The 27,051-nt window shown below is 38.3% G+C and overlaps 2 protein-coding genes across 4 annotated transcripts in view; both read left to right on the top strand.

Moving 5' to 3' along the window:
* Positions 1-27,051, top strand: part of LOC149068330 (uncharacterized) — a 56,254-nt gene that overhangs the window by 19,159 nt on the left and 10,044 nt on the right. Inside the window, exons 1-2 of one of the 3 annotated variants that reach the window (XM_089251847.1) lie at positions 1,295-1,463; positions 10,930-13,608. The exons of 1 other annotated variant lie outside the window; for it this stretch is intronic. In XM_089251847.1, the coding sequence (XP_089107973.1) occupies positions 11,415-12,506 (1,092 nt within the window). In that variant the 5' untranslated portion in view covers positions 1,295-1,463; positions 10,930-11,414 and the 3' untranslated portion in view covers positions 12,507-13,608. Of the gene's footprint in view, positions 1-1,294; positions 1,464-10,929; positions 13,609-27,051 lie in introns of those variants that run through there. One more of the 3 variants, XM_089251846.1, reaches the window with a different exon arrangement.
* Positions 19,867-27,051, top strand: part of LOC149068334 (uncharacterized) — a 29,382-nt gene continuing 22,197 nt past the window's right edge. Inside the window, exon 1 of the mRNA XM_089251842.1 lies at positions 19,867-20,032. The gene's annotated coding sequence lies outside the window, so the exon portion shown is untranslated. The remainder of the gene's footprint in view (positions 20,033-27,051) is intronic.

Raw genomic sequence — 27,051 nt, forward strand, 5'->3', positions numbered from 1 at the left:
GACTGCAAATTCCAACTTACCAATTCACATGCTTAATCTCGCAAATCTTAACCATATATCATTTTTTATTCCCCCCCCCCCCCGCCGCTCTTCATTCAAGGCCTCTGTGACGTGCCCGCCCATGCGTCAAGACGACACTGCCTCAAATTGTGCATAGGTGCCTACGAAATTTGGTACAATGATTTTAAAAATTAGGTATGGGTCCCAGACCAGATTTTTCACGGTCTAGTAAACAAAAAATTTAAGAACTCTTCTGGGTTCCTGGCAGGGCCGTTTTAAGAGCATCATGGGCCCGAGAGCCAAGTGATTTTTCTTATTCCCTACATGGAAAATCCCCGAAAAATACAACTACCTCTCGTTTTTCTGAGGCCCCCCCCCCCTCTTCTCTTGAGGCCCCGGGCCATGCTCGGGTGGGCCTATGCGTTAAGACAGAACTGGTTCCCGGGCTTGAGCCCTGCCAGCTCCACGCTTGTGGAGGCTACGGTTTCTTTCACAGGCTTCTGTGGTCTAGATACTGTTTGCCATCCGTCAGGCCGGAGCAACACCTTCTATAGCAGAAGGCCTCCGCGCGAAGCTCGTGACGTCACTGAAGTCTCCCTTATAGTGTTGGATATATTATAACCGATCGGCCGCGGTATCATGAAGGTTGGTTTTCAACCTTTGATCTAGAGCCTAGGACAGTTCCAAAGTTTTTGTTTTACGGGCCCTTCAATCATTGGGTGGCAAAGGCATTATGGTTGAAAGTTCTGGCTTTCCATAGTTGGGTGAGATGCCCCCCACCCCTTCTACCTTGTCAGGAAGAAAACACAACATGAGGTGGGGACTAAAGTGAAAAAAAGAAAAACTTCTTTGCTCGCAAGCAAAGAAAAATAGGGAGAAATTCGCCATGAACACAATTTTGGAAAAACCGCCCAAAAAACCGCCACCCGCCAAAGCCAAAAATTTCCCGCCGAACCGTTTTCAAACCAGCCCAATTTGGCGGGAAAACCGCCAATCTGGCAACTCTAGTTAGGATGTAGGGGGCAGTGATGAAATTTTGCTGGGAAGGGGGGGGGGGTCAAGAATTTCTGAAAATTTGCTTACGTAATACTTTAACGGCCCCTAATCAAGCCGAATAATTACGGAGTCGATATAGTTGAGAGTCTACTTGGAGGTGCCAACATTTTTACTATTTAAAAATCAGTGTCCCGTATTTTCTCGAAATAATATGGTCAGCTTATTGTCACTCGAATGAAAAGGAGTAATGACGTCACATGACACGTGTGAGGAGATGCCGCATTTGTTTGGTCGAAAAGCCAATGCATTGGAGTGTTTTACGAATGGTGTCGTCGTTTGTTATCATTATGGTTAGTTTAACATTGGCTTCTCATTAGATATCAGTGCAATTGAATCGAAACTCATCATCGATCGATTTACGCATTTGCTGTTAGTAGGAAAAGTTTACAACTGTGTACGTATTGCAGGTAAGCCTTTCTTTTTCTTGATGACAGCTTATTTCCCCCCCCCCCCCACAACTCGGATTCCTTCCATCCGTTCAATACTGATGTGCTGCCATCTGATAGTGTAAAGTAGTACTCGAAATTTTTCGCGTAGATTAGTGATTACCAACCTTTGTTTTTAGGCAATGCACCCCACCAGAGCATCTCTGAAATGCTGACGCCTCACCGTAATTTAAATCCTTCACAAGGGTGGGGTTGACAGGTTCCCCCACCGTGAGGCCGGAACAAATGCCATCATTTTTTTGTTTTTTCATGCTATAAATTTACCATAGAAGGGCCCACCCATGGAGGAAGGAATAACGTATGTATAATGTATTCTTTCCTCCATGGGGAAGGAACCCACCCTGCCCAAGTAAGTTGGGGCCATGCCGTAACTAGAACTTTTGCCCGAAGGGTTATCCCCCTTCTAAATGAAAACTTCGTTAATCCATAACAAAGTTTTTTTTTGTTGTTACGCAAAAACCATTGTTTTTTTCCGCAACCGTAACTAGGATTTTTGCCGTCCCCCACAATTTAAAAATTCGATAATTTTGTAACGGTGATCTTTGTTCTCGCCTAAAATTGCCGCACTCTAAATTTCGCCAATTATATTTAAGTTATGATATCAAGGGTCCGAAAACTGGCTAAAATTTGATCGCACTGACTGAATCTACTATTTGATCAATACATTTTCGGATCTATGGAAAGATGGAGTGATCACAAATCTTCATCCCCCCTCCCCAAGCGAAATGAGATGATTCATGAAATTTTCCTAACTTCTATATGATAATATTGCATTCAATCAACTCGTTGAAAAAATTACCTGTATCAACGTTTTGGGTTAAATAACAAATTCAAGAAATCTTCGAATAGAAAGCGGATAAAACCGGAACATTTTTCAAAAAAGTCGGGACGAAAAAAGCGGAACTGTACTGAAAAATTAGAGACGAAATGCGGGATGTATGGCCACATTATTTACTGACTAATTTTTTCCGCAATTTGTAGTTCCGCCCCATGAATCAATAGATTATACTAACTGCAGTATTAGCTAAGTAATATTACATGCTATATGAAATTGAAGAATGAAATTATATAGAAGCTGTAATGTGTTTTCATATGGAGAATCATTTAAAAATATTTTCATACTAACAACATATTTCTGTCAAAATTTTCAAGTACCGAGCTTTGTACTCCATCGGTTCGCGTATCTATTTGAAAAAAAAAAAAAAAGATTTCTCAAATTCTAGAGAATTTTTGCTTACCTAAAATAACTTGCCATGGTTGTTTGCAGCGCATTTACCTATGGCAGTGTTTATCAATCGCCGGGCCGTGTTTGAGTGATTCGCGGTTTCATTTTCCCATTTATTTCTCGTCAGTTGTGTGTATGACCGGTAAATGGCTTTCGATTACGCAAAAGAGATTTACCGGGCCGCGGACTTCCAAAGGTTGAGAACCACTGATCTATGGTTTAAAGAAAATAAAACCATCTGTCAGCTCCCGCCCTGTTGGAGCCATGACATCAACTGGGCATAGAGGAAAGAATACATCATTATTTAGTTATTCTTTCCTCCATGGGTACTGGGATAGAGTTATCAACCCTCCTCCTTTAGTTGGAGTTTCTTCTTTTTGCTGTCATTTCAAGGTCTTCCTCAGGGCCGCAACTGGGGGGTGGGGCAGGCGGGTCTCGTGCCCCGGACCAGAAAGGGCGCAAATTTTATTCTCAAATCTCTTCAACATTGCAAGGGGGGGGGGCGCCAAAATGCGCACTTGCCCCGGGTGGTGAAGCATCTAGTTGCGGCTCTGGTCTTCCTCATAGGCGGAAATAGGCTTGGAAGTCTGGGGGGGGGGGGCACGATGATGATGTCACATTTATACATTAGATCAGCCGACTCCACCTTTGACGCTGGGGGGGGGGCATTGTCCCCGTTTCCGGAATTATTTTTATTTTTTTCTCCACTTTGGGATGTTATTGGTTGGAATAGTGGCGCCATCCGTTGTGAAAATTGGGAAAAGTGACGTTACTGAGGATGCGCTCGCAAGCGTTCTCCTTCCTCAGTTTTCGAAACTGTTAACCCTATATTGGGACAGCAGTAGATCGGCACAGAATTGTAGATGGATAGTCATTGGTCAGTTGTTCATCTAAAATGCTGCGTGAGCAAAGACGTGTTATGTGGAGCCTTTCTTTCTTTCAAACCAAGCACAACTCCGGTCTATCTCCATGGCAATATACTACTAAGTGAGCTGTGCCGGAAGTGCAAGTACCTAACAGTCTGAGTGCTCATATAATGTTGTGCCTGATTTTTCAGTGCTGCCATCCGTATTTCAGAAGTGAAGTGACTGAAATGTAAGGATCGAATATTTGTACCATTTTGTATGTTGATCTTGCGGGCGAGGCTTTCCACTGGGGATATCGGCTCGCGTTCGCGCCTCGAATTTGGGAACCACAGAAAACCAACTTCAGCCGACCACCACTGTGGTGACGGTGTGGTTCGAACCAGGGTTTAAGCTGGATAAAAAATTCCTTTCGCACAAAAGCGAAAAGGGGGGGGGGGAAGCGTTAGCAAAATGCTACAATGCTAAGGGGCCATTCAAGTCAGCAGATTTTTAGCCATTTTTGACCCCTCCACCCCTTGTGAGCAAAATTTAGTCAGCAGCTCAGAATATTTCATATCTTCAAAAAGGGAGGTTTTAGAAAACGGGCTTCTAAAATTGACGAATAAACATACACAAATGTCGAAATAGGCATTTACGACAAGAAAAATTTACAAAAAAGGCATTTTAACCAAAAAAAGAAAAAGAAAATTTACAAAATAAAGGCATTTATGGCATTTTGCCTGCACTTCCGGCCTCTACTGATAACAATTGATAACTGAATTAAAAAAAATCTCGGTTGTAAGCATGATGACCATATGTTCCGTTGTTGTACGATATAATTAGTTGGACGGGACATGTGGAAACGGGCCAACTCTTCTTTCTTTGCTATATAGATAGTTTCAAAATCATGCTATTTCCTTCGTTTTTTCCCATATTGTTCTACAACTGGTTTTTTTTCCTTTTAGCAAAGAATTTATTTTTTATATATTTTTTTAAATTTAGAATTTGTTAGGGGTTAGAAGGAAACTGCCGAATGTGTACTATGTTACTGCCAAAGCCAGAAGTGGCCAATTTCCGAAATTCACTGTTGCCGGCCCCTATATGTTGATCCCTGTACATTGTACATCCCTATGTACAAGGTGGGCAAAAAGTCCGTAGAAACTTTAAAAATTCATAAAAACCGGAAAAACAACCGAATTAAAAACGGTTTGCAGGGTTAGCATCTCTAGTTCACGGGAATTTTTTTTAAGACAGGAAAAAAATAACTAAAAAAACAGCCGATAGGTGGTACTGACGTACAGAAGTCAAAGAAAAGATAAGCAAATAATGAACAGAATTCCTCCAAATCGTTTATTACAGCAGTAGGTGTTCCACATGACCACCACAGGGGATAACACATTGCAGGTGAGTCACAAATCCAGCAACGGCAGAGTGGAGCAGGCTCACATGCACGGTTTACAACGGTGAACTGGCAGTGGATTAGGAGCGCAAGTTCTTATAATCGTCTTATGTGCATATTTCCACCGAAGTCGCTCGTACCAGCGCTATCTATCGGCTGTTTTTGAGTTATTTCTTCCGTCTTAAAAAAATATCCCCGTGACCTAGTGATGCTAACCCTGCAAACCGTTTTTTATTTCAGTTATTTTTACGGTTTTCATTCATTTTTAAAGTTTCTACGGACTTTTTGCCCGCCCTGTGGGTAGCATAAAGTATTATGTATCGCTAATTGACTAACTTCTTATTTATCACTAATGGCCGTATTCACGGACAGAGTTTAAACTACAATCGCAGGTTAATGGATTAGTAGTCGGATTGGCTAAAATCCTCAATTTAACCAATTCGTTTTTTCAAATCCCAATTTAACCGTTTCGATCTTCAATCTTTTCACCTGCGATCGTTGTTTAAACTGTGTTGGTGAATACGGCCGTAAGATATCGACATTCAGATTCCTTTGGTCGTTAGGGTTGCCATATCTAACCATAATAATTATGGTTAGCTATGGCTAATTATAAATGGCCATAATTATCACAAAAATATACGCCAACGTGGTGATGACCCCGAACCCAGTGCCGTCTTAACGCATGGGCCCACCCGGGCACCTCATGAGAATAGGGGCCTGAAAAATATGAGTAGTTGAATTTTACGAAAATTTGCCAGGTAGGGCCGCAGAAAATCCACTTGACAAGGGGACCCATGATGCTCTTAAGACGGCTCTGCCCGAGCCATAGGGATCGATATATAGGAGCAGGCGAAAGCCCGAATTTCGGACATTGGCCTGGTCAACAGGTCTGGCCATTTCGAGAAATGGCCAACTTCGGGCTTTGGCAGTAACATATACACAGTTCGTGATACATGAAGAATTGCGGTACTTTTTATAACGTACGGTAAATTTCATAGATCACTCGTGAAAGTCTTCTGGCCGAATAACTGTGAATTGAATATGGTCAGTTGAAAGAAAATGACCAAGAACTGAGAAAAAGGGCTTTTCCTCATGGCCCCACTACGGTGGGGCTGACGGGGCACGGGATGATTCTCATCATTTTTTGGTTGTTAACGCAATAAATGAACTATAGAAAAGCCCATGAAAAGTCTGACCGGAGTCCATGCTCTCATCGCCTCCGCGACTGAAGTGAACCCAAAGGATCCTATGTTATACTCTTAGCTTCTATCGTCTCCCTGGATTATTCTATCGCCCTCAGGGGACCCATATTGCCCACATTTTTCTGAGATCCCACTTAGCAAATTCTCGAAAATTTTAACTGGCTCTCATTTTTGTGAGGCCCGCATTCTTTTGAGGCCCACGGGTAGTGCCCGGGTGGCCCATGCGTTAAGACGGCACTGTGGGTGGGGGGGCAAACATGATTTGCAAAACCCCTTGGAAAAATTCGATTATTTAATAACGGTATTTTTGTTGTTTCTTAAAATTTTCCGCCCGGGCTGTTTCTACCTTTGCGCCCCCCCCCCCTCAGTTTTGGCCCTACACTACACACCCCCTTCTTTACCATTTATTTTAGCGCGTTGCATTGAGAAAAGAAATTGAAAAAAACCTACACATGATAATTAAAATTTTTTTTAAACACTTGAGCTAATTTGCAGCGATGTTTTTTTATTAACCTTATCAAACCGTCTTTTCTGCTTGAAAGAAATGCTTGCTGATTCCAGGTAAAATTAATCCAGGCTGAAATTTTGTGCCTTTGTGAAGATTCTCTGAACATTTTTTATCAATCTGCTAGTTCAATTTTTACATTCTAGCAGATTTTATTTCTGGTAAAATTAATTTAAAAACAATTTTTGTTGGGACTGTTTTATGTCAAAACTTTCCAACACTCGCGTCATATGATTTTGTGGCATTAATTTCAAATTATGCTTTTATCGTATTTGATGTACAGTACGCACAACTTTTAACCGAACGATGGCGATATCTTGGGTTATATTTATTGTAAAAAAAAAAAAAAGAAAGGAATGTAGCATTCTTCTTCGTTTAAGATCTTCCATAACTGAATTAAGTTCATTTTTTCTTAAGGGGTCATCTAGATGTTGAAACAAGATCCAACTTTTGAAAGTTCAATGGTAACTCCATTTTTTTTCTTCCATATTTGGATTTAGAATCTCAAGAAATGCCGAAGTACCAAATTTCATCTATTTCGAACGAACAGTTAGAGCAATATAAATTATTCAAAATCGAGTGATGTAATTTTAAGCAGAAACATCTTGTTTTTGAGCATAATTCAAATTCAAATTTCCTTTATTTAAGATTTTTAAACACAGTTACAAAACATTTAGGGGCTAAGCAAGCTTGTGAGCCCACAAAACAATATCTGATACATATCTGTCGGCATAAATAATAAGGAGAGAGAAAAAGAAAGAAAAAAAAACACACATATATATAACACCAAGAAATAAGTGGCAACAGGAATGGAATTGATAAACAAAAAAATTTGGCATTTAGCAGCGTATGCAAGATAAAAGAAGGTTACATTACAATATCAAACAGATAATTTAAATCTTCTTGAGTTAACAACCAAGATTTTAAATTGACAAAAAAAGATGTACATGAAGATTGTTCACTTATTAACTGAGGAAGTAAATTAAATATTTTGGGAGCTAAATAAAGGAAAAATTTTTGGAAATGAGTTTTATTTGGCCTTGGTACCTGTATAGTATGACGTCTAAATTGCATTCCAGACTTGTGTAATTTCAGATTGAGATGGCCACTTCTTTTATAAAACATTTTTAAACTTTTATAAACGTAAAGATGTTGCAGAGGGAGTAGCTTTAATTGATTAAAAAGTGGAAATGTATGCGTGAGTCTATTTTTACTCAGAATGATACGGATGAAGGACTTCTGTGTGACAAAAAGTGAAGAAAGATTGCTGAAGTATGTCCCACCCCAACATGTAATGCCGTAACTCAATCTAGATTCTACTAACGCAAAATAAAGAAGTTTTAAAATGGTTTGGGAACATTTATTCCTGATAAAATAAAATTTCCTAATGTTCCGATTTAATTCTACACTCAAATAATTAATATGTGTTTTCCAGGATAGTTTTGAATCTAAAAAAATCCCTAAATACTTAAAGGTGTCTATTTACAACTGTGCACATACAATCCGAGATACAGCCATCTGTCACACTATGATATTTTAGGACACCGAAATCATCGAAAGTACCAGAACCAAATAACATATATTTAGTTTTATCTGTATTTAATTTTAAATTATTATTTCTAAACCAGATATTTATTGAGTTAAGATCATTTTGCATGTTATTCCTCAAGTTGATTGAAGAGCTTTCAGTGTAACAAAGAGCTAAATCATCAGCAAAAGCAGTGATTTTTCCTTTCAAATTAAAGTTACACAGGTCATTTATATATATAAGGAATAAAATAGGTCCAAGTACTGATCCTTGAGGTACACCAGATGTAATTTGTCTTTTAGAACTCAAAACGGAATTTACTTTCACACTTTGAACTCTGTTAGTAAGATATGTTTTGAAAAATTTAAGTGGCAAACCCCGAATTCCTGCATATTCTAGTTTGGTTAGAAGAATACTGTGATTCACTGTATAATTGCTGAAATAATATAGGTATCTCATTAATTTTCATTTTACATGATAGAGTCTAACAGGCCAAACATAATTTTGTTACTCATTTTGAATTTGGCTTGTTTTTAAAATATGAGTTATGAATTATTAAAACATATTTTTTAAAAATTTGTGAATAGAAGCATACATTAACTTTTACTTCATTCGAATCGGCATAGTCGAAAACCCAACAGAATTAATTTTCATTCCAATCTGACCTCTATTTCGCGAGATATGAGCGATTATATGAAAATGACCACTTTTAGGGACCATATACTTGTTATAAATTTGAAACTCATTGAAAAATTTCTCATGACAAATTATGCGAAAGTGTTTAAATATGAAGCTCATAACTTTACTGAAATGGGTAATGTTATAAGTATACGGTGATGCGATAAAAATAAGTCATCCATCCAGTTTTTTTTTTTTTCAAACATTTTTTTTTTCTTTTCAAAAATTCGAGTAAACAAATAAACAATTAAATTTTGAAATTTTTCACTATTTCAGAAATTTGTTTCATTCCTTAGACAATATTCATGATATAATAATATATCAAATATAATAACGCGCAAAGAATTCACAAATTAATACCATACAATTAGATTGATGTTAATATTTATAGAGATAATAATCAATAAATAACGGTTCTCCCGATAGCGTAAATCATCTTAGTGTGCACCAAGTTCAGGGTAGTGGCTATTGGTAGAGTCGTCTCTGCTTAAACCACGTCATTTCGTTTCATCCGTATTTTTTTAGCATTAAAAATTGAGGAATTGCAAAATGAAACAAAATTATAATACAAAATAGTGCAATGTTCAACGGAAAATTCTTATATTTTTTTTTTGAATTGATGAAATTGCCGTCACAAACAATTGCTTTGTGACACGTCGTTTGAAATAATTATGGTATAAATATTCGTTCAATCACGGATATAAAGTCACTAAAATGAAGAGTAATAAAAAAAAGTTTGTTTTTCACCTCCATAAAATAGAAACTATTTATTTTTTAGCAGCACTAAATCCAAGCACTCGCGTAGCATATGCAGTATTTCTCGTTCGAAACTTGTTTGGTGTGTGAGTTTTCCCCCCTGCAATCAACCTTGAGAAATTCAGTTTCTCAATGTTGAGATGGTCCCCAAACACATTTTCACTCATATCTTTCTCATTTTTATACTTACGGCGATGAAATTTTATTTTTAGAATGAGCGCAATGCGATAAATCAGATAAGATGGAAAAAAATAAGTGTCTACATTGAAAATTTTGAAGTTTGAACAATAATAAATATGTAGATGACCCCTCATCAGGCGTTCACCGTTTTACCCATTGAGCATTCTTTAAATCAGAATCATCATGGGCCCCACAGGAGCGAGACTGACAGGGCCTGAACAATTCTCATTTTTTGCTTTTACACGCAAATTTCAAATTTACTACAGAAGGACACGCGTTAAGTCTGACCGGAGGGCCCTGTTCCAGAATGTGGCTGTCATGGGAATACATATCTGTACGACGGACGAATGATAAGATAAAGGCCGTTCTAGTACTTACAGCAGGCATTTCCAACCCTTTGCTCGCGAGCATCGCGGTGCTCCCTGAAGTACCTCGAGTGCTCGCGAGCACTAGATCAACGTTCCAATTAAACAACTAGGAGGAATTGCATTCAAGGATTTAAATCATCGCTATTTCATGCATTCTTACATTGAAACTTGCCGTAAGGGTGCTCTTCTTTTGATATGTACAGGCAGTGCTTGCCACTGGAAAAAGGTTGAAGATCCCTTACTTACAGGATACTCTGTATAATCTAGTAATTTTGTATATATAATTATACATCAGGACTTGACAAATCGGAAAGAAATTTAGTCACCCGACAAATTTATGGCCCTTCATGGTTTTTACTATGGTAAAAACGGTCCGAAATTATGTTTTTCCGACATTTCAGAACTTTTTACATCCTTTTCCTGTTTCCAAAAACACAATGTCATGAAATCAAAAATTCCATGTCGTTCTGACTCTAATTTAGTAATCAAATTTAGAGAATACTCAGCGTCAATACAATTTTTTAATCAGCATGGCGACATGACATCTGGAATTACCTAGACAAGCCCTTAGTTGCTATTTAATGGCATGGTTGGTGCATATGACCTCACAGGTCAGGTTCTTTGTCAGGTGTAACTTTAAACATTAAAAAAAACCCCAAAAATAAATGAAATTGCATGCACAATAATCTAATGATAAAAAAAATGTATGTTAGTCTCATTATATATATTTCCCTTCACTAGGTACTTGAAAAGGCTCATCAGACCCAGAACAATGTCTTCAAGGAAAACGGATAAATAATGGAAATGAATAACGCACACTCTGCGATAGTTATCTTCATCCATAATCGACATCTTTTAGAATGTAGCAGAATTTTTCATCTTCTTTCAGCTCACCTCATTATTTCACTTGTCTTCAATGCCGATACGAAAATTCGAATGATACACGCTAAAATTTTATTTGCTGTGAGGAACACCAAAAGCAGAAACAGCATCTTGAAAGCGATACATACGGGTTCCTATGTGGTTTTACTTATAATTCATGATGCTGAAATACATTTTAACAGTGTGATATTCGCAATATAAGATTGCATCGTCAACACTGTTAAAGCTTTGTAATATCTTTCATTCTGGCGATCAACAATTGAATGTAATATTTGCGGTGAGAAATTCACATATCTTTCCCATTTTGGATTTGCACGCCCCCGCATTTCTTATGAAAAGCACAGATGGATTTGTGCATTGCTTCAGAAATGTCACCCACGAATTCATCTAGAAATTTGCATTGTGGAGAAAAAATCTCATACATGTGCGTTGTTTGTGGTGAAAAGTTTCTAGACAACTCTTCCTTAAGTAAACACAAACGGGTCCACACTGTAGTAAAACAGTATGAGTGTGATGTTTGTGGTAAAAAGTGTTCGCAATCCTCTCACTTAAATAGGCACAAAAGGGTCCACACTGGAGAAAAACCATACGGATGTAAGGTTTGCGGTAAAATGCTATCCAGCAAATTTACCTTGAAAGAACACCAAACCAGTCACACTGGCGAAAAACCATATAAGTGTGATGTTTGTGGTAAAACTTTTTCTTGGAACGCCCAATTTATAAAACACATACGGGATCACACTGGAGAGAAGCCATATGAGTGTGACATTTGTTGTAAAGAGTTTTCGGACAGCTCTTCCTTGAAAAAACACCACAGAAGGAGCCACACTGGAGAAAAACCGTACGAGTGTGATGTTTGTGGTAAAAGCTTCTCGGACAGCTCTACTTTGATTAAACACGTACGAGTTCACACTGGCGAGAAACCATATGAGTGCAATGTTTGTGGTAAAAGGTTTTCGGATAACTCTTCTTTCAATAAACACAAGCAAGTCCACACTGGAGAAAAACCGCATGTGTGTGATGATTGTGGTAAAACTTTTTCGCTGCTATCTCACTTAAATCGACACAAAGTGGTCCACACTGGAGAGAAGACTTATAAGTGTGCAGTTTGTGGTACATGTTTTTCGCAATTGTCACATTTGTATGAACACAAACGGGTTCACACTGGAGAAAAACCATATGAATGCAATGTTTGTGGTAAGAGGTTTTCGAGATCCTCTCACTTGAATCGCCACCAAAGAGTCCACACTGGAGAAAAACCATATGAATGCGATGTGTGCCGTAAAATGTTTACGAGCAACTCCAACTTGAATGAACACAAAACGATCCACACCGGAGAAAAACCTTTTAAATGTGATGTTTGTGGTAAAATGTTTTCGCGATGCTTTCAGTTGAATCGCCACAAAAACGTCCATAACAGGATGGAAACTGTATGAATTTGATGTTCGTGGCAAAATGTTTTTGGACAACTCTGGGTAGAATGAAGACGAACGGGTTCACTGTAGCGCTGGAAAAATCTCCAAGACTTTAAATGCATGAAATAGTATATGCTCGAATCAGTATTTACATGCCAGCGTCGAACCTGTGGTTAGAAAACATACGGGAAATATAAGCATGTCGGGCAATGGATTTGTCCAGCCGTGGTTTCACACTAGAAAGAATGCATATGAGTTTGTTTTTAATAAAATGTCTTGTAAATAATGTAGGGTCTATACATATACAGGGTGTTCTGTTAATTGACCGACAAACTCAGAGGGTTGTTAGTAGAAATCAAGAGGAACAAAATTGCAATGGAACATGGTGTGGCAAATCACATTGAGAGGGTGAAAATCGCGAAATACACATGCAGGTTTCGACGTCACGCTGAAGCGACAAAAAGTACAACAATAACAACAAAAAGATTAGATTGATTAATTATTACAAGAGTTCTCGAAAGCTGCGGCTGCTGACGTCATTGCACAGTCTACAACGACGTAAAGGCGATTCCCGGAAACGCGCGCTCGATGTAGCTTTGGTATGCTTTTGATATCTGCCGCACATGGGTGGAGATACGGGAGGGTGGGGTGTGGGGGCATTGCCCCCATCCCAGCGTCAAAGGTGGAGTCGATTGATCTAATGTATATATGAATCGACATCATCGTGCCCCCCAGACTTCCAAGTCTATCTCCGCCTATGTTGCCGCAGCGACGACAATCCTCGCTATGAGATCCTCCGGTGTGTCCACAGATGTCGCATAAACGAGTGATTTGAGGTGACTCCATAGGATATGGTGAGCGAACCCACGAATGCATTCAGCGATCAACTGACATCCACCTTTCGTCTCCTCTGGACTCAGAGCCTGCATGCGTTTCTCGCAGCGATTTTCACCCTTTCAACGTGGTTTGCGATACCATGTTCCATTGCAATTTTTGTTCCTCTTGATGCTTATTAACAACCCTCTGAGTTTGTCGGTCCATTAACAGAACACCCTTTATATACGTGTGCGTGTGTGTGTACATTAAATGTATATGTTCGTAGTAAAATGTTTTGCGAGAACTATAATTTGACTATTTTCTAATAGAACCATACTTACGAGAAATAGTATTATTAATGTGATATATTTGTGGTAAAATTTTTCGAAGTTCTCTCACTTAAAAAAAAACCACAAACAGATCGTGCCACGAGAGGAAATCGTATGAGCGCTATGTTTGTGTGTGGTTTTTCGTGATATTTTTGCTTTACGTAACTCCTTTACATACAGGCTTATGGCAACAAACTTAGACAACCTGCAATGATAAATCTCCAAAACTGGTATTGTTGTTAATAATTTGTAAAATGACAGGGAGAAAAAGATTAGAGACGAGTGCACAGATTTCCGTTCTTTCTACTTCTTCCAGCTATTCTTTCCTTACGTATGTTATACATTTTTATTAAGAATTATTGAAAAGAATAATTTTTCAATTGCGTTGAGAGAATGGAATAATTTCGTAATTGATGTAAATACGTAAAGTAATGGCAAGATAATTTCAGACTCACTGCAAGAAATAATGTAATTTAATAACCGTGAAAGATTCGTATTTTTTAGCATACTTCCTATGTATTAATATTTTATATTCATTTAGTGAGAGAATAATTCTAGATCACAACTGGAAGGAGCAATCTCTGGATTAGTGAAAAGAATATTTTCAATAATTAGGGGAAGAAATATGCAACTTCAGAGTTTATGAAAGAAATAATTTTAGAATTATTTAAAGAAATATTTTCAGAAATTACTTTATTATTCACACACACACAAAATACGTATTTAATGAAAAAAAATATTTAAATTGGGGATGCAATTTTATTTTTAATGAAAAGGAGTTTGAGAATGCGTTTTCAAAAGAGAAAATGTTTATATGTATTCCTTATTGGTTTATACTATTAAATATACAGGATGGACGAAAAGTTCGTAGAAACTTTGAAAATTCATAAAAACTGGAAAAGCTACCGAAATAAAAACGGTTTGCAGGGTTAGCATCGCTAGGTCACGGAAATTTTAAGAGAGGAAAAAAAAAATAACTTAAAAAACAGCCGATAGATGGCACTGACGAGCACAAGTGAAAGAAAAAATACGCAAATTGCGAACAGAATGCCTCCAAATTGTTTATTACAGCAGTATGTGTTCCACATGACCACCACCACACAGGGAATAATTTCGTAATTGATAGGGAATAACACATTGCAGGCGAGTCAGAAATCCAGCAACGGCAGAGTGGAGCAGGTCCACACACATGGTTTACAACGGTGAACTGATTGTGGATTAGGAACGCGCAAGTTCTTATAACCGTCTCGTGCATATTTCCACCGAAGTCGCTCGTACCAGCGCCATCTATCGGCTGTTTTGAGTTATTTTTTCCGTCTTAAAAAAAATCTCTGTGACCTAGTGAAGCTAACCTTGCGAACTGTTTTTTATTTCAGTAATTTTTCCGGTTTTCAAAGTTTCTACGGACTTTTTGCCCACCCTGTATATTTCTTTTTAATATTGAATTTTATGGGGTCCTTTCATATCCATATTTCTCGGGACAATCCCGGTTTTTTGTTTTTCTCGCCATCTCGAGTTTTTTGCAAAAATGTCCAAAGTCGGAGTTTTCTTTAATTTGTTATTTTCAAACAAAATCGTTAATACAGGTAATTTACTCATTAAACTATCAGTTGACATTATTTTCAGAGGTATTTATTCGTATTTTCTCTGAATATTACGTATTGGCGACACTTCAAGTGTTATACTAACGCCAACAAACAAATATCTTAATACACCAGTGCTACAAAACACCCAGCAACCTGGTCGAGCGATGAGAACATCGATTCGTAAGAACGCCCATGAATTGCAGAGGCAAGAATACAAATACAACGCCACAACAGGCAAAATGCCCAACGAGGTGGCTGATAAAAAGATGCCCATAAAAATATGGATGTCATATATTTCAGAAATATAGCAACCCAATTAAAAATGCAATTAACAAAAATTGTAAACAATATATACGCATGATAAAAAATTATACAATGCCCATAAAGAATACTTATGGTTGTCTTATTCTAAGAATGGATAGCTTCTCGATTTACCCCAACATGTTTATCGCATTTCTTTTTAAACGTGTCAATTGTGTTACAATTTACTACCTCCGGGGGTAAGCTATTCCATTTATTAACAACTTAGAGAAAAATTTCCTGCGACACCATAGCCTTGCATTGCCCCTCACCAATCGGTACTGGTGTCCCCTTGTAAAAGCAGTCGATTGGCGGTGTACTAAAAGTTCATGGTCCGTCCTATCCATCCCATTGAAAATTTTGAACACTTCGATCATATCTCCTCGACACCTGCATTCATCCAATGTAAACATATTCAAAAAATGAAGTCTCTCTTCATACCTCAAGCCCCGTGTGCCAATAAGGACACGCGTAGCTCTTCTCTGCACCCCTTCAACCAAGTCTATGTCCCTCTGTAGGTATGGTCTCCAAAACCTTACAGCATACTCCAGTCCAGGGCGAACTAAGCCTCGGAAAAGCGGAAGAATGACTTTAGGAGAACGCGAAGAGACCTTTTTGAAAATGAGACCGAACATTCTATTCGCTTTTTTTTTGACCGTCGCTGGACAATGTTCAGAAAACCTAAGTCGCTCGTCAATGAGAATTCCCAAGTCGGTGACCCTAGTTGCATCCGGGATAGTGACACCATTCAACTCGTAAGAGAACCGTGGGTTGTTCGCAGGGGCGTGTAGCCAGAAATTTCGTTCGGGGGGGGGGGGACCAAAGTGACAGAACAATGGATTTGGCCATCTTTTTCCCTTTTTTCGGTCATTTTCTCACATTTCGGGGGGGGGGGCAGACCCCCAAGTCCCCCCCCCCTCGCTACGCCCTTGGTTGTTCGAACCAAAATGAGCGACCATGCACTTATCTACGCTAAACGTCATGCTCCATTCATTTGCCCATGCTGCAATCCTGTTTAAGTTGGTCTGGAGCAACTCCCTATCGCTTTCATTCCCGATTACCCCCATTAGCTTCACATCATCTGCGAATTTGGTAGTAATCCCATCGATACCCTGATCGACTTTATCGATAAAAAGTGAAAAAAGTATGGGGCCAGGGCCACTTCCTTGAGGAACTCCACTTGTGACGTCTGTCCAACCAGAGAATAAAAACAGAAGTTCTGAAGAAATCATCACTGAACTACTATTCGAGGAATTTGACCTATTCCTGGGAGAGCACGTATGACGGATGTCTTGCAGCAACACTCGTCGTCAAGGCTCGAACTCGCTCAGTGGAGACAAACCACCGTCTTGCCAATTTAATTTGAACATGGATATTACATGCACTCTCTGTAGGATGAGCGAGGAAACAATATAGAACACATCCTCCTATTATACTACCCTAAATTGCCACACCGCCAAATGTACCTACACGAGCCTCCAGATTCAGACGAGCGTGTTGCCCTTAAGCCGGGTTTTCCTAGGAGCAGGTTTCTTGTGCGCGCGCAACGTAATTCGCCCAGCGCGACACGCCGTCCACTCACCAATAAGAAAAGCAGAATGACTGTTTTCGTACAGAGCGCAATACGCCTCACGACAGCGCTTTACGTCGGACGTGATTGGCCGACTGCTTCTGGAGCAGTCAAATGCGTCGTGCGCCGCGGTTTTGCCGATATTCTCTTCACTCTCTTGTGTGTTTTCTTTTCCTTCCCTTCAAACCGGAGCATGCAGACGACAGAGTAGCTAATGCCAAGGCCATATACTATAATATTAGCTGCCCTGATCTGATGCGCCACGCTAGGAAAACACAAACGCGTAGCGTAATTATGTAACACGTTTCTGCCGGCTCGAAATGGTCTAATTCGGTTCCCGCGACGCTAGAAACCTATTCCTAGGAAAACCCGGCTTTAAGGTTGAAACACTACTATGCCGTGTCGGGTAACTACGTCACGTCATATGGCGCGGGATCATATTAGATATTATACGGCGTGTACACTGGTCTGATGTTTTAAGGGCGGTATTCACCGACATGGTTTAAACTATAGTCATAATTTTTTGATGAGAGATCGACACGGATTGGTTAAATTCAGGTTTTTAACCAATCTTTGATCTTTTATCCAAAAATTGTGACTACAGCTTAAACCATGTCGGTGAATACGGCCCTAAGAGATGCATTAAGGCCGAAACACACTACGGTGACGAATATGTGAAATCTTATTCGTGGAAATTCTGTTACGTACAAACTATGTGACGAGGGAATTCACGTCACAGAATTTCCGCGAATTCAAATTTACCACGTCGCTGGCATGACGTGAAGTCACGTCAGTGTAGTGTGTTTCAGCCTTTACGCCATCAGTCGAAGTAAAGTCGTTGCGTGTGTTGGTCGTGATATCTACTACTGTACTATCGTTTTGAGAACTTACGACTATTTAAAAATAAGTTTTTTTTCAACACCCATGGATGTGTGAAACGTGTTTTAGATGATCTTGAAGAAAAATGACTGTATTAATCGTCGCAGTAAAGTGTTAGAAAAGAATGTGCATGCATCCCATACATGGGGGACGGTCGCGAAAATAATAGCTGGGCCCCTTAGCCCAGATTTTTTTTTTCTTCTGTGAGAAGAGGAATCGAAAATTCAGAAAATGAAAAGCATGAAAATTCGAAATAAATGCAAGGTGGAAAAATTTTTCAGGATTGGTGAAAATATAGAATAGAAATCAGGGCCGCAACTATATAGGGGGGGGGGGAGGGAGTACAAGCGGGTCTCGTGCCCCGGGCGCTGGACCAGAGGATCGCAAACTTTATTCTCAAACTTTACCTGCAACATTAAAGGGAGCACCAAAATTCGCACTTGCCCCGGGTGACCAAGCATCTAGTTGCGACCCTGATAGAAATACCGTGAAACCTCGCTACAACATTACTCGATACGACGATATTTTTTCAAGTCTTGCTCAGAAATGTCTATACTCGAATGTTAAACTGTTGCCTCTCGATATTCTCCTAGGTCCGCAAAATATCGTTATATCGAGGTTTCACTCGATCCAGAACTTATAAAAGTTCCAGAATTGATGGAAAATTCAGAAATTATTAAAAAAAAAAAAAACAATTCCAGATATATGGTGGAAAATTCAGAATTATTTCTTTCTAAATAAAAATGCAGATTGTCAGAATTTATTACTACTGTAAATGCGGGCCCCGTACGACCGCACCTGTCCCACACTTCAAGGGCTGCTCTGATTCCCATAAATGCAGATCGACAGCTGTCTGGCAAGCCAACACTTTTCTACAGCATAGCAAAAAGCCTCCGCGCGTCCTCCTTTGACGTCACTGAAGTCGCCCATTTCATCTATAGCCATTGAATATAGCAGTCCGACGTATGCGAAATCTTTACCTTCTTTTGCATTATATCCAATGACTAAGTGAAATGGACGATTTCAGTGATGCCACGAGCTTCGCGTGGAGACTTTCTGCTCTATACGGTGTTAGTACGATCATACGGCCGAGAATTTGACCGAACATGTTCGATTAGTTCCTCTTTCATCGTCGAAACAAAAAACAAAATTAATCAAAACACGAACGAAGCAAAAAGAACGAGAAAACCAAATGTGGCGGCTTCTCATGCCATCACACGACTGACGAGAATCTGAAATTGGTGTGAAAAAATATCATGGTGTTTAACTTTTTTTTTTTGGGACGAGTAATAAGGCGTGCTGCGTCAGATTGCATAATCCAACACATTCCCACGTCACACCAGCACAGTGTGAACGTACCTACACAAGACTCTTAGGAATTTATATCGCACGCATTAACGTGTGGTATCACGTCAGAGTAGTGTGCACGGGTTTTTGCTTGTTATGTCAGATTACATCATCACGGACTTTTACCACGTCACGTCAGCACAGTGTGAACGTACCTACAGAATACTCATTGGTGGAATTTATATCGCACGCATTTTTACGTGGTCTCGAGTCACATCAGAGTAGTGTACACAGATTTTTGCTTGTTACGTCATATTACATCATCACAGACTTGACCACGTCACGTCAGCACAGTGTGAACGTACCTACAGAATACTCATTGGTGGAATTTTATATCACACGCATTAACGTGTGGTACCGCGTTAGCGCAGTGTGTTTCAGCCTTTTGGCTCGGTCTAAACATGAGAAGACTATCTGAAAGGGAAAAAATGAATGACGCGAAAGCACTATTAATGCGGGGACATAGCAGAAGCCATCTGTGACAGGAAGAGGCACCTGTACTGCTGTGCTAGCCGGTATAAAGGCATCCGTATCCTTATTAGCATTTACTTGGCGTTAGATGAGAGGAAGTTTTGTTTCCTCTATGTTGTAGTAGTTTCTATGTTTAATTTCAACTTCAGCTTGTTATTAGACATTGGTGCATCGAACAGAGACTCATAATCGACCGAATAACGCATTTGTTGTCGTCTGGAAGTCTCTCTTTTACTTCTTAAATTGCAGGTAAGCCATACGCATTTTTAAGCCCATATATTTCCCTTTCAAGCCGATCTGTGACAGACTTTTAATGCTAATGTGCTGCCATCTATTAATGAAAATAAGTACTTGAGCATTTTAGCTCGGGTCAAGGAAGGATGGTCTTCAATATGGAAATCGAAATAATTTTTTTGTCGATTTAAAATGCATTATTGAAGGAATATTGAGTGAAAATTTCTCTGGCAGAATTTTGGAACAGCTGTGGTATATGGGGCAACTTGGCGATTTTTGGCGACTTTTTCCCCGGCTCCAGACGTCTGATGACCCGACCAAAAGTCGCCAAGGCCGTTAGACACTACCCGTGCCAAAAAAAAAATCGCCAGCATAGAATACAACAATAAAAACCCGAATATGAAAATATACCAAAGCTTAAATAGTTGATAAGGTTTTCGCGGCCATCATATGATAAAAATTGTTTTTTCAGGTTCGAAGACCGTCGTCTGTTTGAGTTAGTTCTCAACGTTTCCCCAACACTAGTGGTTGACATCATCAGGAGAATAGATAAACTGGATCAAAGTCAAGTTTTCCGGAGTCTCAGGAAAACTTGACTTTGATCCAGTTTATCTATTCTCCTGATGATGTCAATCACTATAGTTCGTTTCAGGTTAACTTTGCAGTGAAAGGGAAGCTACGAGGGAACCACATCACACGTTGCCATGACAACAAAAGCCTTTCAACCAATGTATCGATGAGCAGTCGCGGTAAGGTATAGCTGATTCTCGCCAATCTCACTGAGAAAAAGCTTTTTTTTACGCATAATGGTGATAATTTTTTTTTTCTATTTTAAAATTCTTAAACGAATAAAGATCGATTCAGAACACTATTTTTTCAGTATTCATTTTCAATCATTCAAAAAATTGAAATATTCTGCATAAATGATCATCGTAAGCCTCCGATATATGGGAACTATATTTTGCGGCGAAGGAATACACTCTCTACCTTTCTCTGCACTGCAAAGTTAACCTGAAACGGACTATAGTGTTGGGGAAACGTTGAGAACTAACTCAAACAGACGACAGTGTTCAAATCCGAAAAGACATTTTTTGGAACAGCTTTGGTATAATAAAAATTGTCACGAACACAAGAAAAAGAATAATAGTATGAAGATAAATAAGCTCTGGATTATATAATCTGATTTTTCTGGGCTAATAAATAATTATTTACATACGGTTGAATCCTTTTTTAACAAATACCATTATAGTGAAAATCTCATTTTAACGAACACGTTTCTAATCCCCAGATAAGTTTAGGTAAGTACAAAATGCAAAAACCTGGAATTCCTTTATAACAGAATTTCGTTAATACTAAGTGATTTCTCCGGTCAGTCTGTCATAACGAGATTCGACTGTATACAAATGGAAAAGGATTGCGGAAAGCCTACAGTCGTTTTGAAATCCTCCCATTCGACTTCCCTAACTATTTCTAAAAAGACATTGATTGAAAACATCCATTTTTTTAGCTGCACATGCCTGCTGGAACATAAACTGTGCCAAATAAAATTTGAAATCTGCCTGCCTATATTGTATTCTGGCAGTGTGCTCTTGATGTGTCGCCAAGTGCTCTCTATGGTGTTTGTGTGACATCCTGTTTTGGAGTCCTTGAATTCAACACTGATTGACAGTCAGATCACTGTATTCTTTATTCTCTAGACAGATCACTTTCTTCTCAAACAGATCACTGTATTCTTTATTCTCTAGTCCAGAGGTCTTCAACCTTTTTCTAGTCGCGAGCACTACCTGTATCCATCATCAAAAGAAGAACACCCTTACGGGAAATTCAACATACGAATGCATGAAATCAGGATTGATTTCAATCCTTAAATGTAATTTGTACAAGGTTTTTAATTTTAACTTTGACCAAGTGCTCGCGAACACAAAATCAAACACAAGCATCGAGCGCTCTGGATATTCCAGAGACCATGTTTACTAGTAGTAGTAGATCTCAGCATCTTATTAGTGTTTTTCCATGAATAAAATGACCTATTTTACAAGCATTCAATTTTAAGATGAAGAAATTTGTGAAATTTTAAAAACTGTACAATTACTTAAATATTTCTTGATGTAAAACTTGAAAGATACGTATTTCGCACTTCGTCTGAAATTATTTTAATTCCGCATAAATTTATTGATGCATTTTATAAGTACAAAAACAAAATATATATAAACAAAGGAAAACAATGGCGGCATTCGTTTTTTAGTCTGTATTGGTTTGATAATCACAAATTCCCTGTTTCTCATATCGAAAGAACAACATCTGTGGACATGAGGACATAATAGAGCGCAAATCAAGGGAGATGATAATACAGGAAGTGTAATCAATCACTAGCGAGCAAGGCCATATCGTGTCTTTTCGGTATCTCTGGGCAAACTTTTCCTTGGAGCCCTTCTTGAAAGGATTGTTATTAAGCAAAATAAGTGTAAAATTTTTGGGGCCTCCTAAAATCCCTTCCCCCGGCTCGGGGGCTAGGTTTCGACTGCATTTTCAGCAATTAAAGTGTCGTTTAAAAATTTTTTTTTTAAATTGAAAAGCATTTTAAAATTTAAAAAAAATATGAATTGTGTGATATCAGCAGAGTACTTACTCTTCATTGATATGCCGTGAAAATTTTTGAAGCATATAAATATTTTTCTGCAATGCTTCCTTTCCTCTCAACTGGAACATATTTAGCTGTCCCAAATGGGGAATATCCATATCGTCAGCTCTGTTTGTTTTAGAATGATTCGGGCAAAGCCTAGGATTGTCGTCCACGCTACGGTAATTTTCACTATTGCATAAACTGTTCTCTGCCATTGGCCACCGGAATCATATTTATTACTCTCGCTAATGATGGTTAATTCGGCCGTGCTGAAAATGTCTGCGTAGGAAAGATTTCTATTTGTTTCAACTAATTTTTACTTGATGCTATGCCCATATTGCATCCAAGACTATACAAAACATTATGGCACGAAAAAAAATCCAAACTCTTCCTTGATGGGGGCTTCTCTCGCACGCTTTTGCTGGTATTTGCATTGGGGATGGAGGTGTCTCTTCTAGGGGTTGCCGATAGGTTTCTTATGTCAACCGAAAACAAATTTTTTTTTGCAATCAATGAGTTTATCGCCCCCCCCCCCCCCCCCCGAGCAGAATATGCCTAAATCTGAGGCATATGTTGCAGAACAATCTAAAAGAATTTTAAGGAAAAATGTCAAAAACACTATTATAAGGATTTTTACTGCAGAACATTTCCAATCAGCTGAAGATTCATTGCAGATCAATGCGAAACATTCTGCTTTGGGGATCATGACCTGATTCCTAAAAAAAAATTCATACTGCATTAGTTAATGTTTGTCTGTTCTCGGTGTTAAAATTTAATGAAGAATTGACATGTGGATTCTGAATTTTCTATTTCAACAAATAAGAAATGGAAAAAAAAGTCATTTTAATGAAATGCAGATCGACAACATGTAACAGCGATTTCTGCAAAAAAACTTTAGAGAACATATAAGGCCAACATTTGGGTGCAATTGCCAAATAGCATTAATAATGGCAGCCAGTACTTTTTTTTTATAATCATGATTTTCAAATTCAATCCATTTATAAAAACAATGATTTTTAGTGTTTTTTACAAAATCATGAACAAATCCTAAAAGTTTCTGTACATATGCTTCTCAACAACACCTCTGATGCGGAGAACTATATTTTGTGGTGCGAGAACACTCTTTACCTCTCATTTCACTGCGAACTCAACTATGACTATAGACCAGATACAAGATTGAAAACAAAGCAACAGTAAGACCTCTCAAATCCGGGCTATTTGGGGCCTGAGTGATTCCAGATTTGTAAATTTCCCAGATTATAGATCAGCTTTTGTTTATTTCCAAACTTTACATATTTAAAGCATAAAATGTTCTCATGAACACTAGGATTCATACTTTCCAGTGAAAAAAAAATAAAGCAATTTATAAAAAAGTGTGTATAGTAACAGATAATTCAATTAAAACAGTAATTTATAACTTACATATCATTTATACAGTTTAATCCCGTTTTAATGAATACGTAATAGTGAAGATCTCATTTTAACAAACTTTTCTAATTTCCCAGATAAGTTAACATAGGGACCAGGGTTGATGGGTTCTTGAGAGTTCAAACCAGTGATTCCCAACATGGACATTAATGCCCCCCTGAAGGCGATGGAAAGTTCCAGGGGGCGATAGAAGCTACAGGTATAACATAGGATCCTATGGGTTAGATTGCGTTGGGGGTCGATAGGAGAAAAAAAATTCTGAAGAAGGAGGCGATGGGACAAAAATGGTTGGGAAACTGGTTTAAACCGTCACGTCAAAAACCTCAAGCATTATTTTCAATTTTTAGAAATCCCATGGGAAATACGCACATTCATTGCATGTAATGTTTAAAGTAACTTTGTTATACAAAGAATAGATGTATGATTGTGAAATAATTCTCTGCTCTCTGCAGAATTATTTTGGGTAATTATTTTTTCATGTGAAATATACAATTTGAATTGAGCATAACATAAAAGCTGAATGGAAAAACTATGGAACTATTTGATATTCTTCGATTCAAGATGATTCTCGACCTTCCAAAATTTCTTCCACCTGTTATACATATGCATTAATATAAACTATCTGCTATATTCTTTTTTAGAACAGATAGGCGTTTAAAAAGTTCTTTTACACAATCCTGATTTCTGTTATTAAATTATCTAGATAATCACTGATACTTACAAGCCACTGCTGGCTTGTATATATGATGCTTAAGACAGGGTCATAATTAGGATTTTTGCCTCCAGGGGCAAACATTATTTTGCAGTCTGCCCCCCCCCCTCCTAAATTTTGCCAACCGGGGCAGTTGCCCGCCTCCCTCTAGTTCCGGCCCTGCTTAAGAAACTCCTGCAACTTATTCTTTGTGCAAAAGTAAGAGTAACTGAGTTTGACTGTGATATGGTATATTTATTAGCATTTATAATGCAATGGTTTTCCAATTGAAACTATATCTAAACGTGCAAAATAATGCTTTGGGTATCGAGTCCTGCCAGCTCTGCTTTGATTGAAAATACTCTTTAAAACTCCGGATTCATACAACCTGAGGTAAAAATATTTTAGGTGAGAATAAATGAGTTTAATTAGTGTATTAACAGATGCTGTGTGAGAATTTTTGTATGGAATAAAATTTTTGGCGGATCAGAAAATATAAAAATGTTGAAATATATATTGTATACTCAGTAATTATAGTGTACAAAATATAATACACTTTAATGTACTTGAAAGTAAGTTTTTTGTTATTTAACAATATCTATCAGGTTAAAAAATATTATTTGTCGACATTGACAATAAGTTTTTGACTGTTTTAATACCGAGTTGGTTTCTGAGATCAAAAGACCTAATCCTGATCTCCCTATCACGCATATTTTGAATAAACAGCTTTATCTCTCTTAGTAAATTGAACACAGGTAATGAGTTTAGATAGAATAAACCATAAAATTATGTTCTAGATCCTTTGTGTGTGGAAAAATTTGAAATTGCAAATTATAATTGATATTGTTTTAATTATTGTGATAATTTAATGTTTAATAATGAAACATAATATGCAAAAGAGTAAGGTTTTCATCATGTTATATACCTATTGTGTGTTCAAAACATTTTTAAAAAGCATTCATTTAGGTTTTTGATGGTTTTCAACAGTTTTCGACGGTTTAACCCAGTTTTTGATGCTGTCAAAAACCTGGAATTTCTTTATAACAGAATTTCATTATAGTGAAGTGATTGCTCAGGTCTCTTGGAGTTTGTTATAACAGGATTCGACCGTAGTTATCCATTGAAAAAAAAAGTTTAAACATTTTTTTGTAGTCATTGCTCAGAAACAAATGCTTTTCATGGTTTTTTAGAAGGGTTATTAGAAATTTCCCATGGAATACAATGCATACTAACAGGTAGAACTTTCATTTCGTTTCGGGGGGGGGGGGGAACCAGACCCCCAAGTCCCCCCCCCCCCCGCTACGCCCTTGATCCGAACCCTACTTTCACCACAGTGGTGGTCGGTTGAATTTGATTTCCTGTGGTTCCCAACTTTGAGGCGCAAATGCGAGCTGATCTCCCTATTTAAAAAGTCTCGCCACAGAGAGCAACAGGCCTACAACGATAAATCATTCAATCATTACACTTCACTCATAGTTAGAAAAACTGGTGGCAGATGGCAGCACTACACATAACAAGAATTACACAGAAACGAACTTCATGCCAGGTTTCACTACACGTACATTCCAACATGTATCAATTCGTTAGAGGTTCCGCAGAGGAATATGGATGAGGTGCATGTCTGGTGTAGTAGTAGTAGTAGTAGCAGCGCTTTCTAGCCATCCACCACGGGTGCTAATCCAAAGTGATATGTTGGGGGAGGGAAAATTAATGGGAGCAAAGGGCCCAAAGCACAATACTTTGCATTGTTCTGCAGCAAGCCGCCGGCTGACTGGAAATGTTCTGCAGTAACAATTCCCATAATATTGTTTTTTACATTTTTCCTTAAAATTCTCCCAGGTTGTTCTGCAATAGCTGATTGTTCTGCGATGTACGTCACAGATTTCGGCATATTCTGCTTTGATGGACAAAAGGCATACTGTGAATATACGTCCTATATTTTATGAACAAAACCATTATTTTTAATTGTATTTCTGGCTCTTAGAAGCTATCTATTCTGGGTTCAACGGGAGTGTTGCTCCCCCCCACCCTGCATTCATTACACTGCCATCTATCAGAAGCAAATGTAATTATCTTGACAAAATTTTTTGTTATTAAAAAAATTATAACGACTTTCTATGAAAGAATACATCAATATATGACCCAAATGCAATGAATGTTGCACAAATAAGTCCTTTTTTTTGGCTTCACTTTTCCAGGCTTTGCTGTATGTTGTATCCAAATTATTTTCTAGTTTAAGAGAGTGTTTCTGGTATGATTCTCAGTGTATGTTTTAAGCGGGGTATGTGATAA

The sequence above is a fragment of the Pholcus phalangioides genome, unplaced genomic scaffold (genome assembly GCF_987345545.1).
Source record: "Pholcus phalangioides strain wild (caught in Gottingen) unplaced genomic scaffold, Ppha-v1.0 ptg000027l_1, whole genome shotgun sequence".
Taxonomy (NCBI): domain Eukaryota; kingdom Metazoa; phylum Arthropoda; class Arachnida; order Araneae; family Pholcidae; genus Pholcus; species Pholcus phalangioides.